The 16,701-nt window shown below is 41.0% G+C and overlaps 1 protein-coding gene and 1 long non-coding RNA gene across 16 annotated transcripts in view; one reads left to right on the forward strand and one right to left on the reverse strand.

The window, feature by feature from the left end:
- Nucleotides 1-397: 397 nt before the first annotated feature.
- On the forward strand, nucleotides 398-4,763 carry LOC128153220 (uncharacterized). Of its 2 annotated transcripts, none has more exons than XR_008238896.1 (2): nucleotides 398-1,538; nucleotides 3,472-4,763. It is a non-coding gene; the product is annotated as an uncharacterized LOC128153220 (long non-coding RNA). The 2 variants fall into 2 exon arrangements; XR_008238895.1 differs by lacking the exon at nucleotides 398-1,538 and adding an exon at nucleotides 3,131-3,296.
- LOC128153216 (NEDD4-binding protein 2-like 2) overlaps nucleotides 3,349-16,701 on the reverse strand; it is a 49,929-nt gene continuing 36,576 nt past the window's right edge. For 9 of the 14 annotated variants that reach the window (XM_052812217.1, XM_052812220.1, XM_052812218.1 and 6 more), the window contains 5 exons: nucleotides 12,613-14,411; nucleotides 10,115-10,200; nucleotides 9,357-9,415; nucleotides 8,407-8,586; nucleotides 3,349-3,543 (listed from right to left, as the gene is read on the reverse strand). In XM_052812217.1, coding sequence (XP_052668177.1) covers nucleotides 8,439-8,586; nucleotides 9,357-9,415; nucleotides 10,115-10,200; nucleotides 12,613-14,411 — 2,092 coding nt within the window. In that variant the 3' untranslated portion in view covers nucleotides 3,349-3,543; nucleotides 8,407-8,438. Of the gene's footprint in view, nucleotides 3,544-8,406; nucleotides 8,594-9,356; nucleotides 9,416-10,114; nucleotides 10,201-10,784; nucleotides 11,207-12,422; nucleotides 12,449-12,612; nucleotides 14,412-16,701 lie in introns of those variants that run through there. The other 5 variants (XM_052812219.1, XR_008238892.1, XM_052812223.1 and 2 more) reach the window with 5 other exon arrangements.

Here is a 16,701-nt window from a genome sequence, read left to right on the forward strand (position 1 = left end):
GGGGGGGGTAAGTAAATGGCCGAGGCTCTTCCCCTGTGAAAACGAAAGCCGCCTGAAGAAGACACTCACGGGAACGGAAGAGGAGTCAAGGGCTCCCGCAGCAAAACCGGTCAGGTACGGCGCTAGCCTTCCACCTGGAGCGTTAGCCCGAGGGACCACCGTTAATTCTTTAAAAATCACCATCGGTCGCCCAGTTCTCAAAGGCGGGAGAACGGCAGCCAGCGCCGAAAGCGTTCAGCGGGGGACGGTGAACTGCGGGGCACCCCGGGGCGGGAATGGCCACAGCACTTCGGAGGAGCGCAGCTCTCTGCAGGACCCCCCCAGACACCGACCCAGCTTTTTGTTCTTTTTTTTTTTTTTTTTTTGACAGTAATGGAGCTAGTGGAGTCAGCCCCCGCCTCAAAAAAAAAAAAAAAAAAAGGCAGACAAGGATGGATTCCAAGCCGATATAGCTAAATAACTGCCCTGCACTGCATGAACGACCCTGTCCATCACGCTCACTACGTCAACATTTTTCCAAACATAGAAGCACATGAGAAACGACAGCAAGTCTACCAAGATTCATCTCCCCTAAAGAAAACCCAATCTGCTTTAACGCGACCACCACACAAGCCGAAGAAATGACAGTTTCCAGTAAAACCCAAACCCGCTGGTGTGGTATCACGCTCTCCCTCTCGGAGCCACGCAGGGCATCGGCCCCAGCCTGGGGTTCGCCGCAGGGACACACCGACACTGAACTACAACGCTGAAGCTTTGGGTTCTGAAGTTCGCAAATCGTGCTAAAGAGAGCATTCAACATACCGGGAGAAAGCGTAGCTCCCCGGCACATGGCACACCAACGCTAGCGGCAGCGAGTGGGAGGGAAAAGGGGCAGGAAAGAAGATATGTGAATTTTGAAATTCAAAGATAGCAGGGGGGGTTAAAGTAAACTTAACCTAGCAACACCCTACTAAAAGATGAAACACCTTTCGCCCATACAAGAATACTGTGAAATTTTGAAAACTGTTTTTATTTTAAGCATTCCGGAAGGTCGGTATTCAGTAACAGAAAATACAGGCATTCAGATTTCTCTCGCAATAAATAGAAGGAGGAAGAAAATACTAATTTTTGAGTGACGTTTTCTTGAAATCCAACTAACTTTTCTGCTGCTACTGGTGTACCCGGTAAGTCTGAAGCTGCGGTTATGGCCAGCATGAGTTACCTTCCCCCTCCCCATCACATTTTGTGTAACATTCTGCTGGTAGAAGAACAGCACATTTCCAACCAAGGAGAGGAAAAAATCACACACGTACATAAGAAATGCATGAAAAAAGTGCAGCCGGTAAATTTTGCCAGTGGTACAACATTAATTTAGAAATACATACATCTTTACCTGCTTACATGTATATGCAGTATTTAAGTGGAGAGTGGGGACACATTGGCAGTTTAGACCATGGTGGAGTGTCAGCATGACTGCAGTCAGGTATGGGCTCTTCAGCTGATGCACAACAAAAAGGGTGCAGGGAAAGATGAGGAAGAGGAGTTGAATGAATAAATGGGTAGGTATTCTGGATCTGGAAGCTGTGGAAGTGGGAAATATTATTTCTGACAAGCTTCCTTGCTTCTCCTCTTCCCATTGATCTTTTCTCACCCTGTTCACCAGAAGTGAGGTGATAATTGTCTTTTCTGTCACTCCCTCTCACTACAAAGACATTTCCAGCCTTATGCATGTCTCAATTGACAAAAGTTGCTCTGATTAACTTTCTGATTAAGTTAATTAGGTGTCATTTGATTTGTCCTTTCACCTCCCTCCACTCTCTACTGCCTGCCTCACCTTCACTATTTGCTATTTCAGCAAGCGCTCATGATTTTTCTCATAAATAGCTGTCCTTCGTGATCCTCCCCTGCCCCCGCGGGCCCCTTCTCCTTCTGGTCTGTCCCACCAACACCTCTTGCTTTCTGCTTTCCTCCTCCCGTTCGTGGTTACACTCCTGTCCTTCTGCAGGTGAAAGTGCCAGCCACCTCGGCATCATCAACTGCGTCTACCCTCGGCATTCCATTCCCGGGCATCACAAGCACCACCTTAAAGACAGATGCACAGAACATGCCGCCACAGCAATACATCAGGGCAATTCTGTGCTTCTCCAGAAAAGCAAGAGCAACAGAGAGCTGGTGGAGAAGCCTCGCCCTGTTTACAGCCTCCACGAAAAAAAAAAAAAAAATGTAGATGAATCCAAACACACCTTAGAAAAAAAACCCATGAAATTGTGTTTTAAAAACATGGGATGAAATTCATCGCCTATGTAATTCAGCTCACTCTACATATGTAAATATTTCCATTTTTTTCTGATACCTGTGTGGGCCTTACATAGACATTTATACGAGCAAAATTTTAGATTTTACTGTCAAGGGTTCATTAATTTCTGCTGTTCATCTCCCCCTGGAAATCAATACTCCACTACTCGTGTTATTGGGACAATTTCCTCAGTTACAGAATTGCTACTGGTAAGGTTACTGTTCCAGTTGAGGAATAAACACCATGCTTAATTATGAAGGAAAACCATAATATTTAAAAAAAAAAAATAAAAAAAAGGAAACAACTGCTTTTAGCTTAAATTTCTCCTCACATCATAAGAATTTTTAAGTAAAAAATGGCAAAAGGAATACCACTAACAGAAACATCAAACCACTGGTTACCAGTGCTAGTTATAGGTCTTACCAGTCTACCACAACTGCTTTTAGCTTAAATTTCTCCTCACATCATAAGAATTTTTAAGTAAAAAATGGCAAAAGGAATACCACTAACAGAAACATCAAACCACTGGTTACCAGTGCTAGTTATAGGTCTTACCAGTCTACCACAAACCACACGCATCTTTCCTCCAGTGTATTTGAATCAGGCCTACAATGACATTTTCTCCTCATTTCTATAGTCCCAAATGAGTCTAGTTGAAGGGAAGCATTAAGCCTGGTTTTAGGAGAAAAGAAGGTAAGTTGTGCACCTCTGGATGAAAGAATAGGAGCAACTGAGGAAGAGACTTATTCCACTTGAGGTTATAAAGAGACTGGGATGTAATTATGACTAACACGATGAAAGGCAGAAGTAGGGTAAGACACATTAACAGGCACCTTTCCCCGCAGGTAGGCATCACTACCGGTTCATGTACTGGTTCACGTGGCAACACCTTGGATCCTGATACAAGTGAATTAAATACCAGAGCCTGAAGCTCACGCCTCATGCCAACAGATACCTCCTTTCTGCTCACTGGTCTCTGCCCTCAATCTCTTTGTACCACACTCGAGGATGTACTGAGAAGGTATAAATCCCAAATGGCTTCAGAAAGCGACCTTTTGCCACACACAACAAAGTTATCTCAATTTTGAGTTTTATTACATGGACAGAGAGGCTGATATCAGGGGGCTGGGGGGGGGGGGGGGGGGGAGATGGCCAAAGATTCACACCAAAAATCTACAGCGGTTACTCTCTTCCAGGTTATTCCTCACGTTTAAAATCCTTGGTGGCCAACTGAAGTCCTTCCACGGTGGAATCAAAGCGAGAAGTTTCTGAAATAAAAAAAAGAAGAGATTCTGCTGAAATGCCACAACAGTACAGACTGCAGAAAGACTAACGGTTGCAAATCCCACCCTCAGACTGAGAAAAGTTCACCCATCTGATATTTTTAAAAGTCTCTTTCTTTCTCCTACTCAGCTGTTGGTTATTTCTTTAAAAAGTTAAGAAGAACAGAGAGGAAGCAGATGACGGAAAGTAAAGGAAAAATAAAAAATGCAAGGAGAATGGAAAAGGAAGAGAAGAAAACACGGATGTCAAAACTAGAGACAGTAAGGACCTAGCAATCTCAAGGCTGAAAAATAAGGAGAAGAGTAACACAGCATAATTTTTTTTTCTCTACATGTCACAAACACTACATAATGAACAGCCGTTCAACCGATACTACTATAGCATAGCTACATCTCATAATTGTTTTGTTACGTTGCAAATTTTTTCCCATTCCATTCACTCAGGACCTCACAGGCCTCCAAGTTATGGAATTCACGTGAGGCACCAGGACAACCTGATGGTTAGTCTTTCCTGAGAGCTCCAGAAACACTGTTCTGGGCAGCTCTTATTCCCCCTGGTAATTATACTCTCTGCTTAAGTAAATTTTAGGCCAGGTTTTCCTGGTAAGCGCTGTAAAAGGCAGGTGAGGTTTTCTGGTCATAATTCTGTACACTTTTTCACGCTTCATTTTCTTTAAAATTAGTGGTTAAATGTCAAAGGATAGAGAAAATATTTTTTTATTATTGTTGTATCAAAGCAGCAAGTGGAAGAGGTTTGACCATGCGATGGTATTTTCTGCGGCAATACTGGAAGACTGCTTTACTCTGCTTTGTATCTTTTAGATTATTTTTTCCATGCTGGCCCTAAGACAGTCCTGTCTGTCCTAGTTCTACATTCCTGCTCCTTTGCCCGTGTCCTGCTAATCGCATGGCTCAGACTGAAAACTTTCTGGATGTCTTCATGCATTGGATGATGGAGCTGAACTGCCTCACTCTCTGGCTGCGGAAGCATCGCATCCAGCAAAGGGAAGTGACGGGAATAGCACAGCCAGGGAAAGGAGGAGAGATAACATGTCATCGAGAGATTTGTCTCATCAAAACCACGACCATACTGGGCTGTCATGGAGGAAGTCTTCCTGCAGTGAGTGACTGACCGCTATGCTTCAAAAAGAAACATGCCCGCTTTTATTTTGCCGTAGTCCTGCAGATAAATGCTTAAACTGACACTGGGTTTTGTCTTCTTGTTCTACATTTGTATAGCACCTGGCACTCATGAGTCCTGGTCTAAGGCACTAAGAAACATCTAGGCACCAAAATAATGCTGTTTTCACCGATGTCAGCATTTTTTAAACCAGGATCTCTTGCTTAATCTCCAGAACAAATACTGATGTGCTGCCAAGGCTGCAATAAGGGGCTCTCACAACAACTTGCAATTAACCCTGTGTTTTCACAGAGGAACACAACCACTGTTCACTCTCCCATTTGAATAAAAACACCCTTACACAACATGAACACAGAAGCATGATCATCTGGCTAACTTGCACTTGGCCAGTAATGCTTAGTTTACTTTGCAGTCTAAAGGGACTGAAATGATTGTATTAGCTCTCCATTTATTTTCTATGATTTTAAAAGCTTTTGGTAGGAATGCCTCAGTTTTCTTTCTTCCCCACCCCCCCCCCCGACATTTGATGAAATCAAATCCATTTCAACATTTATAGTTGTTCACTTGCGCAGTTTTACAACCACTCTGGGACATGATTCTTAGCAAATCTGCTTTAATCAGCAACCAGAAGAGAATGATTTTGTGGTGAGGAAAGACAACCTTATCCCTCAAAACCAGGGGCACCATCGTCCAGAAAAACTCACGTGCCTTTTACAGCACTTACGCATGCGGACTTCAGAGGACCGCTGGAAAACCCACATGGGGTCTGGCCAGGGGTCTGCGTTACCTGGTACCCTGTGCCTGACGGTGTGCATGAGTTGACTGAAAACCTTAAGAGATGCTTTTTGCTTTTCACATACTTTTTCTAAGGTTGGTGTTTTGGTTTGTTTGTTTTTTTTTTTTAACATCCTAACATTTGTATAAGCTTAAAAGCAGTCTTTCATCCGAAGGTATGGCTGCACGATATGCGGTCCCTGGCGTCAGAGCCGACGGCCGCCCACGGGGGAAGCCCTGCACAACCTCCCCGTCGCGTCTGCAGCGGCACAGCCCCGTCTGCTCCCTGGTCCCTGCTCTGGCACCCAGCTGGACCATACACAAGCTTATCTAAATTTGCCAGCCCAGCAAAAAACTATCCCTTTGGTTCCTGTGGGGTTAGTGAGTTAAATTATAGCCTTCATAGCAGCCAGCGAATGCCGGAGCTGATAACCGGAGCAGGGCTGGAGGAAGGGAACTTCCCGCTTTCAGCAGCAGCGAGCCTGGCCCGAGGCAGCAGACCAGAGCTCCAGAGCAGCCTAAACCCTCCTGACCTCTGGTGTCTCATCCTCTCCCTCCCACAGCCATCAGGACTTTCCCTGACTCATTTCAGATGTTGAAGTAAAAAAAAAAAAAAAAAAAAAAAAAAAAAAGCCAAAACAAAAAAACCCCCCACAAAATGCCCCAACTAACTTCCCTCCTCCTCGCAGTACAAAGCCCTAACCAGCTTAGCGTTCCCAAGTCAAAGGCTTTGCTGAGCACCGACGGGACCGTGCAGCCAGGACCAGGGCAACCAACCATTCCATAGGCTTCACCTTCCAGCGGAGACCTCCAACCCAACCATCCCACCTCAGCACGGATCTTCATGACCGAGTCCTTCTGCGCAGAGTGTGCAATGCCTTTTTCTTTAAGCCAAACACTGCCTGGGAGTCGTCTTCCGCAACACTGCTTTAATTCTATATTCCCTAGAACTAACATAAGCCAGCACAGTAGGGTATTGGACCGCGACGTCAGGTAACAAACTGGGGTTTAATGACATTTCGTGTCAGACCAGCAGTCGGTGGCTGGCTCACAAACGCACAAGGCTGTGGATCACTTCTGCTGCGCTCGTGACAAGCAGGAGAGGAAGGCTGAAAACATTTTGGGAGTAGCATGGCAGACGGACAAAGAGGGTAAATCTAACGGAAAAAAACAGTTTGTTGGATTCAGCAACCAGATAAAGGTGTGGACAAGAATGCAGGATACTCTCCTAGGATATGGCTTTCCTTTCTTGAAGTACAGAAAGGGGGGAAAAAAAAAAAAATCAATTTCCAGGTTAATCACAATTTTCTTCAGGGAACAGAGCTCTCCAAGTTTGTTTCTTTAGCATAAAAACATTTTAATCAATAAACCTGGGCATTTCTGGGTAGTAGCTTAGGTTACAAATCCACACTGAGACAGCCAGTCAGTATCATAAGCAGAAATCTTGCCTGTGGAGCATTCACATTTGCAGTATTATAAATAATTAACTTACAAAAATTTGTGGCTGACGTAGGGCTAAGTATTGATGAAAATATTTATTTGCTTACCAAATATTTTAGTATTCGATTACATAAGAGGACAATACCACTACCAGATGTTCTTGATGTTATTAATAATCTGTGCTGACAGCACCTTGAGAGATCAGTGCTGTCTGTACTACATGTTTCAGAGAGATTCCCCTCATCCTCCTACATCAGTAGTTGGTACAGGCTCATCAGCAAATGACCTGCAATGTCATTTTTGTCATCAATGACATAAAAATGCATATAATCAAATCCAGCCCCATTCAAGAGGTTTCAATTCCAACCCAAACTATTCAACTACTTTACTTCTGTAATGAACCTCCGCTGTGGAAATTAAGAAACCTTCCAAAAAGGTCAACTTCTGCTTTTATAACTGTCTCAACACAGCACATGTCTGCCTCTTTGACTCCTCCTCCAGCCATCGGCTCGTGCTCAGGTCAGGCACAGGACACCGGGAGGCACAGACCCCTGGCCAGAACCCACATGGATGATATTCCAGCAGTCCTGTAACATCTGGATGGGAATAATTTAAGCCTCAGGATCCGGAGTTTTTTTGCTGGCTCAATTTGCCCATGGTGCAAGTTATTCTATTTCCATGTACCTCAGTTTACTTGTTTTAAAACTACAGATTAATCCATTTTCCACTTTGGAAAGAACAACTGATGGAAAATGATACGAAGTTAAGCTAGCATTTTCCAGCTAGATCCAAAAGTCCTTCCTTATTACCACAACCTACCTAGAATATCTCTCATAAACAAACTGGAGAAACTTTGCCAAGTTACCAAAGGGTTCAAAAATTCATAAGACAAGCATGAACACAATAGCATACTTTCTAACACTCAGTAGCACACTTTGTCATACCAAATGAAAACATTCATGAAAAATTAACCCTTCAATATACGGAGTCCTATTGCAACCTCCTGCTGCTGATTCTCTACTGAAAAGCAGAGCTGTCACTTTTTCATGACTTGGTTAAACACTGTTTTATTGTTCATACAGTGCTCTTCATAATTAGACCCTTAATGGCATCAGCATTGCTCTCCAGGTTGAAGAGATGAGGAAAATAGGGCTGAGATGACATGACTCACAACCGATTGCCACAGTAATCAAACTGGGAATAAAGTCCAGTTCTTAGGCATCATAGATCACTGCATTCACTTCACCAGGTGGGTTTTAGATTTCAGAGAAAAATTCATATGGCTTTAGTAACAAAATGCTGCCTTCTCTTTTCCCCATTCAGGCTTAAAAAAAACCCCAAACCAAAACAACCCTCAACCCTAACTTGAAGGAAAAAAAAAAACCCCAAGTTGGGTGATACTAAATGCACCTTAAAAATTATAACAATGTTCTTCAGATGTTTGGTCAAATACAATACAAGAATGAAACACATTGAGAAGTGTGGCTGATTACCTTTTCCTTCATGCAGAATTTAAGATAGTCGGTCATGATTGATGAAACGCAGCATCCAGCCAGCCAGTGCTAGTGTAGGTCATGATGTTCTCCTCTATCACCCCTTGAAATAGCTCCATTTCTGGAAGTGTTTCAGAAGAGCCTTGATTCTCTTGGCGATTTTTATTTAGATCTTCAAGACTATTGTCTAAAAAATAAACAAATTACCAACTGCAGACACAGCCACCTGAAATTATCTTATGTAATCTGTCATTTATATTATGTCAGGATAGAGTATTTCTAGAACAAGCTTTTATTTCATCAGAATACTCTTGACTTTGCCTCCATAATGGCCTACAAAATAAACCTCTCAGGTTTGTCTCAGGGTAAGGGGGACAGAGAGAGAAAAAGAGTGTGTGTATGTACACATACTAAACTGATATGGCAATAACGGAAAAACAACCAGCAACCTTATCCCATAACCTCCACACTGCAGGAATTCATGCATGCAGAAGTCTAGAGCTTCCCGTGGACCCTGATATCTCTTGCTGCTCAAGCGTGTGACCTATTATTATGCTGGCAATTTTTAGTGATCATTAAGTTTAATTAAGTTCAAGATGCTCAACCTTTCAGAGAAATAAAGTCTAATGAAAGACTTCATGCTAAACATCCTTCTGATCTGGAATGGGTAAACTTGAGCTAAGTGTTGGATTAAGTCCATATGGGAAACTTTAAAAAGGCAGGGAATTTCAGCACGTGCATCAGGAAACGTAAAGAGATGATGCACAGCAACCATAGCTCTGCCATACTATGTACGCAATCAATGAGGGCACAAATTCATTTATCACATCCTAGTGCTTTTGCACAAAGAAGAGTGTTATCACTCATTTGTGCTGAAAACCTTTGACACCCTTCAGCATTAACTATTTTCTCTTCTGAACAAGAAGTATTTTATACAGGTTTTGTATGACAGAATGGACTTACCAGCCAAGGCATTTCTGTTCTGCAATCCATTTGTTTTCTGTTTCTCCTAAAATAGATAATAGCAGTCCAGAGAAAAGAAGAAAGTATGTGACAAGAGATTGTTATTTTGGGAAAGAACAAGGTCCATGGTCTATTTTATAATTACTATTTCATTGTATTTACAGGATTTTCCTCATTTCCACTACCAGACACTACAGTGCTCCTTAAATAAAAACAAACCTTCACAAAGCAACAGCCACAGTAGGGGGAAAAAAGTAATTTGTAAGTTAACACTTTCTAACTAGACAAGGAGAATTAATTTGCCGTCAGTCACTCAGAATGACTTCTCTGCTACAACTCTTTGTAGAAGTAGCCATGAAGAAGCTACAGGTAGTGGAAGATGAAATTTGCTCAGATGACGGGAGAAAACCTTAAGAAGGAAAACAACCGGATGATGGTAGGTTGTACTTAATGAACATAGGCCAGGTCAGGACACAAGTATCATGGAAAAGGTTGGGGTTTTTTCTCCCTTAGCTACTTTGTATACATTTCTGAAGATGATCTTTCAAAACCTGAATCCTACCATGGCCTCAAGCTGGTTCTGGAAATATTCAACAGAGTATATAAAACATCCATCTCCTCATCGTGGGTTTCGAAAACCAAAACAAATTTACTAGCCAAAAACATCATCTTGCTTATGAATTGAAGATTTCCTCTTTACACCTGGAATATTGGAAAGCCTTCCGAAATCCCCTAAAATTCGTACCTCCACAGAGGTCTTCCACAGTAAATAGATCATCTTTGAAACTTTCCAGTCAAGAGGAACTATATAATCGTCTGGCAACAAGGATTCTGCAGAAGAAAATATTTTTTGCAGTTGAGTGTTCAGATCTCTCCATAGCCAAAATATATCACTGAATTACAATTTTTGCACACGTTATATATCTAGACTTTTTAAAAAATCAGCAGGTATTTAAATGAGCCAGCAACAAAGTCAGAATTTAGGTTTTCTAGAATTTCAGGCCAGCGCACAGGAGGGGGAGGAGGGGGAAGGAGATTTGGTTTTGGTTGCTTTTTTTAGGCAAAGTCTTTCCTACCATACTTTCATCTCCTCCACATACTCCCCCAAAACTAGGTGCAAACAAGAAAACCAGAAAGCTTTCAGCCCGTAAATTAAACAAAATGCAACTTAAGTAACAACCTTTACATTTTACAATGTTTAATTACAGGAATTTGTGCAATATCACTAAAGAAATTACTTTCTAAAATGTTTTAACTCTAACACTGTTTAAGAAGCTGAAGAGATTTTGTAGGAAAACAGTCTAAAATATATTCTACACTTACATGAGAATTATACAAGCAAGTCAGTCTACTAAATCTTTCATTTATAAATAGCCATTTATTTACCAAAATATTTTCCCTCCAAAATACTTTCAATAAAAATTGACCGCAGTTGCCAGTGTTGTAAAATACTACAGCTCAAATGTATACATCAATAAATAGCCTATCAACATATAATAGGCCATAAAAAAGCACAAGAATTTTTGAAATTGTAGGAAAATTATAGTCAAATGAGAATGTGGCCAGCCTTCTGCAGACAGCAGGCAGAATTTTGATGGAGAAAAACCCAACAAACAGCAATCACAAGCTGGCAGGTCTTCAGAGAGATATTGGGGTGGGTTTGTATTTCTTAAAGGTTATTTCCAAAGGAAACTCATCTAAACACCAGAGAATTTCACCTGTTACTGACTCAGAGAAGAATGACAGTTGGTTCACTAACCTACTGAGTGTTTCTGAATGCCTGTTTTTTCTTTTTTTTCCTGGAAGATCCCTGTTTTCAAGTCATGGCCAGCTCCCTCTAAGATGATGAAATTTAAGATCACAGATAGGAAGACTCGCTGAGTTTGGATGAGAAAAATGTTTTGTATGTAATAGTTGAGGACATCAGCAGTACTTCCCTGCTCTTTTTCAGCTCTATATGGCAAGTTCTTTGGTGTGTGGTGCCAGATTTAGAGAAAGCAGCACTGCACATCCTCTGGGGACCAAGCTGAGCAATGCTGCCAGTGGTTTGCATCACTCTTCTGGCAGGTAGCATTGCCATCAACTTTTACAATAAAACCAAAGAATCCTGAGGTCAGTTTGGGCATATAAACAGACATAAGTTGTTCCTCAGTTGTCGTCTTAAAATCTTCATATGAAAATACATGCTTAACTTTAACTTCTACTGAAACAAAGAGGCGTAAAGGTCCATGTGCTGAGAAACCAGTCTGTGTTTTTTAATCCTATTTGTTGGCCAAATCAAAGTTACTGTTTCTCCACTGACTAAATTTGGACCAAAGAAGTTGCAGAACTTTATGCACAGGGAACGTGGCTCTTCCAGCAGACGCGTACACAGCACCACGTCCTAGGGTGGTTCCAAACAGACATCTGTTGTTGTTGCTGGCTACAGCTCTGTAGGGTTATGTTAGCCTGCAGTAAATTTGGAAATCGTGGTTGCCACACACAACTCCTTTCAGGACTGATCGTCATACTTCTAAGTGCTAACTTAAAATGATTAAACTGAAAGTACAAAAATATGACAATTGGAGCTCTGGAAGGCAAGTATGCAACACTGTGACATTAATCATGCATGATTAAAAAGAAGGTATTTGCTATCAGAAAACGCATCTTGGAAGTTTGATTTCCAATTTCAAATTAAATTAGATTTTGGGAAAGATTTTCAACAGTATCTAAGCCACATAAGAGCATATGAAAACTTTACTAAATAAAGAAAAAGGAATGCTACTATATTAACCCGGTGGAATATAAAACCAAACATGCAACCTTTATATAAGAGCACACATTTTGTACCATGTTTTCATTTAGTTTTGTAATCAACACAGTAAAGTCTTACTCAGTAGGATGTATTAAAACATCAACAAGAGCTCCATGCTTTGGATTTAAAGTTAGTAAGTTTTTTTACTAAAAGGACTGCAAATATGAGGCTAAACCAAACAGCACCTTTGACAGAGACTGAAGATGATTTTAGGTAAAAAAATAAAATAATCACCAAAGCAGCAGTGATTCCTTTCAATAGGATTAATATTTGATTAATTGGTACCTGCAATAGAAATGAGTATTTAATCATAGGGGTCTTTGTGTGGGTTTGGTTTTGGGGGAGTGTTTTGGGTTTTGTTTGTTTGTGGTTTTAGGGAGGTTGTGGTTTTTGGGGGAGTTGGGTTGGGTTTTTTTTAATTTACATAGGAGTAGTAAGAAGAGTATTACCTAGTGGAAGACCTGGAGCGCCAAAGAGCTGCACAAGTTGAAAAGCAAATCCTAATGATAAGGGAAGTCCCAGAAAACTACATTTCATATTCACATCTTGATTATCTTCAAGCTGTGAGGCCTCTGCTGGCTCAGGGTCATCTGCTTCGTACACATTTTCACTGCAGCTTGCCAATAGGCTAGAACCTTCTGGATATTCAGAAACAACTTTAACAGAAGACAAAATATCTGGTTGGCTATTTGTAACCTCTGAAGAAACTTGTTCACTCTCGCCCTCGTTTTTTTCAACTACCTGTTGCTGCTTAAGAGTTCTAGCTTGCTCCTCCTTCGTCCCGGAAACTACACAAACCCCGCAGGAATATTTTGGCATAGGAGAAGATAGTCCCGAATGAATGTAAGAAATATCATTTAACAGAGCATCTGCATCCAGGGCGGGTAAGGAATAGGTTGCCTCGGTGCCACTGTAAGGTGCAGAATATTCCTGCAATGCACGGTCCTGTTCACGTTCCTCTCCACGGTCCTCGCTTAGAAAGCTCTTTTGCCCCACTTCCAAAACACCTTTTGGGGGAACATCATCTTTTATTGGGATTTCCTTCCTTCCCTCTGTACTGCCAGCAATCTGTCTTGGTAGATTAAACTTTGGTGCCAAGTTGACAATTCTTCTGTATCTTTTCCTCTTCGATGTAACTGGTGCAGCATCATTTCTTGGAACAGTTACTTCGCCTGAATGCTGCATGAAGGTGGCCCTGGCTTCCACAAGGGAATCAACGTGCACTTCGCCAGCTGGAGATGCCAACAGACCTTTGCTTATTACATTGCCAGCCTCCTCAGTTACTGTTACCTGATGGTTTTCCTTCACCAATCCTCCATTTGACCGACAGCAGTTTAGCTGCGTTGAACTGCTTGCCTGAGTCTGTTTAGGTTTAATTTTTGGGGGTCTTTGTTCACCTACAAATTTATCCTCAGACCAAGAAGAGAGAGAAACTTGTGTATCAAAGCCCAGCTGCAATTCCTCAGTAGGTAAATCAACTGAAAAAAAAGCCCAGGCATTAGAGCTATTCTCTTCTGCTTTTAATGCACCTTTGTCCTCTGTGTTACTATCAGGCACGTTATCATGTACGTTGGAATTGTAGCACTGGGAGATGTCTTTGTCTTCACCATTTAAACTTAACAGCTTAGCTTCCATGTCAGGTTCACATGTAATTTGACACGATCCAAGTTTGTCTTCTGTGCTTAGCGGTGTGTTATAATCTTCAGAGATGCCTTCTGTTACCTGGATGGAATTTTCATCATTGCTTATTTTTAGGCAACAAAGATTTTCTTTCTGCCTTTGATTTGTTTCCTCATTATCCAATGCATTTTTGGTTAAGTGTTCAGTAGAAAAAGGTTTTACATCTATTAGAAGTAAACTGTCGCTTTCTACAGGCAATTCATTTTTCAATGCACTGTTTGACATTGTTGAGACCTCGGACACAGCGACGGGAAACCTTTCTCTTGAAGACAGTGCAGCTTCTTTTAGGCTGTCATCATCACCATTAGGCTGCTCTTCACAAACTGTTACTGGATCCTCTGGTCCTTCACTAAATGTACACAACGATTTGCTGTTTTCTTCTTCTGAATCATCCCCTTCACTTTCTGATGTGTCCTGGTCATCTGGAATTGGATGATGAGCTGCTCCATCTATTATTTTCTTCGTAATTTCTGTATGATTGCCTTTCATTTTCTTGTTTCTTTTTCGCTTTTTCCTCTGCTTTGCTTTTGTCAACAGGTGCCCAGGGTCCTTCTTTAAAATTGTCTTCCTATGTGAAAATAAGTAAAAAAAAAAAAATTCAGTAATAATGTATTAATGTGTTCAATTTGAAGAGTAGGTACTTCATGTTAATATGATGATGAAATACAGACCATCTGCTTTTTTAAATACATAGAATCTCAAATAAAACCTTCTATCCATTAAACAAATGTACACCTTACAATTCAGAACAATCTTGAACATTTTAAACCAATTTAAATAAACATAGCTGTTGTCTCATTAACTTAGCTTTACAAAAAGTATCACAAATCATTGCAAGACCAAACAACATATTTCTGGGTGTCTTTCTAAATGATGTTTGAATAATAGATACTAAAGAGCTACTGCTATTCTGAAATTTCATTAAATGTCAAGCTGAGCAGAAAGGTACCAAGTGGAGGACATAGTAAGAAAACTTCATCCATTAAGATTAAATGGACTATACTTAGATAAGCTGGACTTAAATTCAAAACATACTAACCAAAAATCTGAATAATGTAAAGGTACAGTGACTATAGCAGCTCTGATATTTACTGCTCAGTATATTATGTGTGGATGCATACATATTTGGAAAAAATATTTCATATTTTATTAGTAACAAAATAATACACTACAGAAAAAATGACACAGTTGTAGGCAGCTATTTACAATTAATTTTGAGGCTCTTCATAGAATGTCTTATTTTTTTTTGTCTGTATTTCTTATCGAATTTAACAGGTAGCAGCCCTAACAGTGACTTCTCTGAAAACTTGATGTTAGCCCGTCAGCCAGCTAACCCCAAAATGAACACGCATAAAAAAACCCCTAGTGCAGAAGTCTAACTTCTCCCTATGTGACTCTTCAGAGAGAGATGAGCTTTTCAAAGCTAAGTTTGACTGATAAATCTTTGTATCAAAGATCTGCTACTTTTCTGTAATTCTTTGTTTTTCCGTAACCCTTTGTTCAGGATGGTACTCCATGCAACACACTAAAGCAAACAAAGCAGTAGCTAGAAGAATTGTAGGGTAAAATTAGTTATTTTCTGGGTATTCATATGTAACGTAAGCTGTTTTAACTGCTGTATTCTGAAATTCTTGAGAGAAATAAAAAAAAAAGCGGGGTGGGGGGGGTGACTGTGCTTGCGGAGGGAAAGCCAGAGTCACTAGTAAGCAACCTGGGACCTAAAGGTCATCTATGGAAACCTAGCCTGACCCTTTATTCATTCTTAAATTTATTCATTGTTAATCCCATATGAATTCTTTCGAATTTGAACTCTGCAAAACAAACCCTCCTAATTCTCTGAGCATGAAGCACATCAGCAGCCTTCTCTGCCTCAGTATAGCCACAGAGTCACTTGACTGCAACCAGGTTCAAAAGTCTGCATGCCTCGATATTGCTGCAACAAGCACTACAGATCTCCAAAAAGATCTTGTTGGAAAGCACACAAATTTTATTGCCCTACAATGGCATCCAGGTGAGACATCCTACCGAGGAATAGGATTTCCTTCAAATGTTGGCATTTAAGTCCCACAGTGCCTTCCTCCAAGTAATGAAAACTGACCTCCCCTTTTCCAAACCAGTGTATTTTCAATACAGCGCCCTATGGTTTAAGTGCAGATGTCTATACTGCAGATGCTTGAAGTTGGCCAAGACAAATTCCACCCCGAATTCCGCTCACAATACATTCGTTCCTTAGCAACATGCCTCCCTTCTCCAAATTGCCAATGTCAGCACTGGCGCAGGAAAGGAATGGACTTCTCCAGTCTTGGTACTATTGTAGCTACACTCTTGCTTACTACTCACTTCTCCCAGATGTGAATTTGCGCTGCTGCTAACGGAAGTGAACTTCTCCAATACTGATTCAAGCATGTTTCTGGTGCCTAACTCCTGACACATCTGACAATGCTTGCAGGACAATGCTGACAAACTTTCTCAGGCTAGGATGCCACACCAAAAGGTATTGTAAAACTTTTCAGAAATGAGGGGAAAAAAAAAGTCTCAGAGGTCAGTACATTCATTTCCTCTCCTCACCATTAATTCTGAATCAGGAAGGAAAACCACACTGGGCAGGATTCACTTTAGAATGTAAGAACAGCAGAAATACATCCACCAAGTAACAGAAGAAGAACCCGGATGATCCAGAGAGACTAACAGCTATTATTGCACTGAAATTGTTGCATGTCAAAATAATAATGAATGCAAATGTCGGTCCAGGTTGATGATTTAGCATACCTGGATATGACCTTCAATAGTGACATTCAACAGCTCGTAATAAATACAAACATGTCATTTCTATGCTTTGGAAACATGGAGGTTTTATA

The sequence above is a fragment of the Harpia harpyja genome, chromosome 17, assembly GCF_026419915.1.
Source record: "Harpia harpyja isolate bHarHar1 chromosome 17, bHarHar1 primary haplotype, whole genome shotgun sequence".
In the NCBI taxonomy this organism is placed as follows: domain Eukaryota; kingdom Metazoa; phylum Chordata; class Aves; order Accipitriformes; family Accipitridae; genus Harpia; species Harpia harpyja.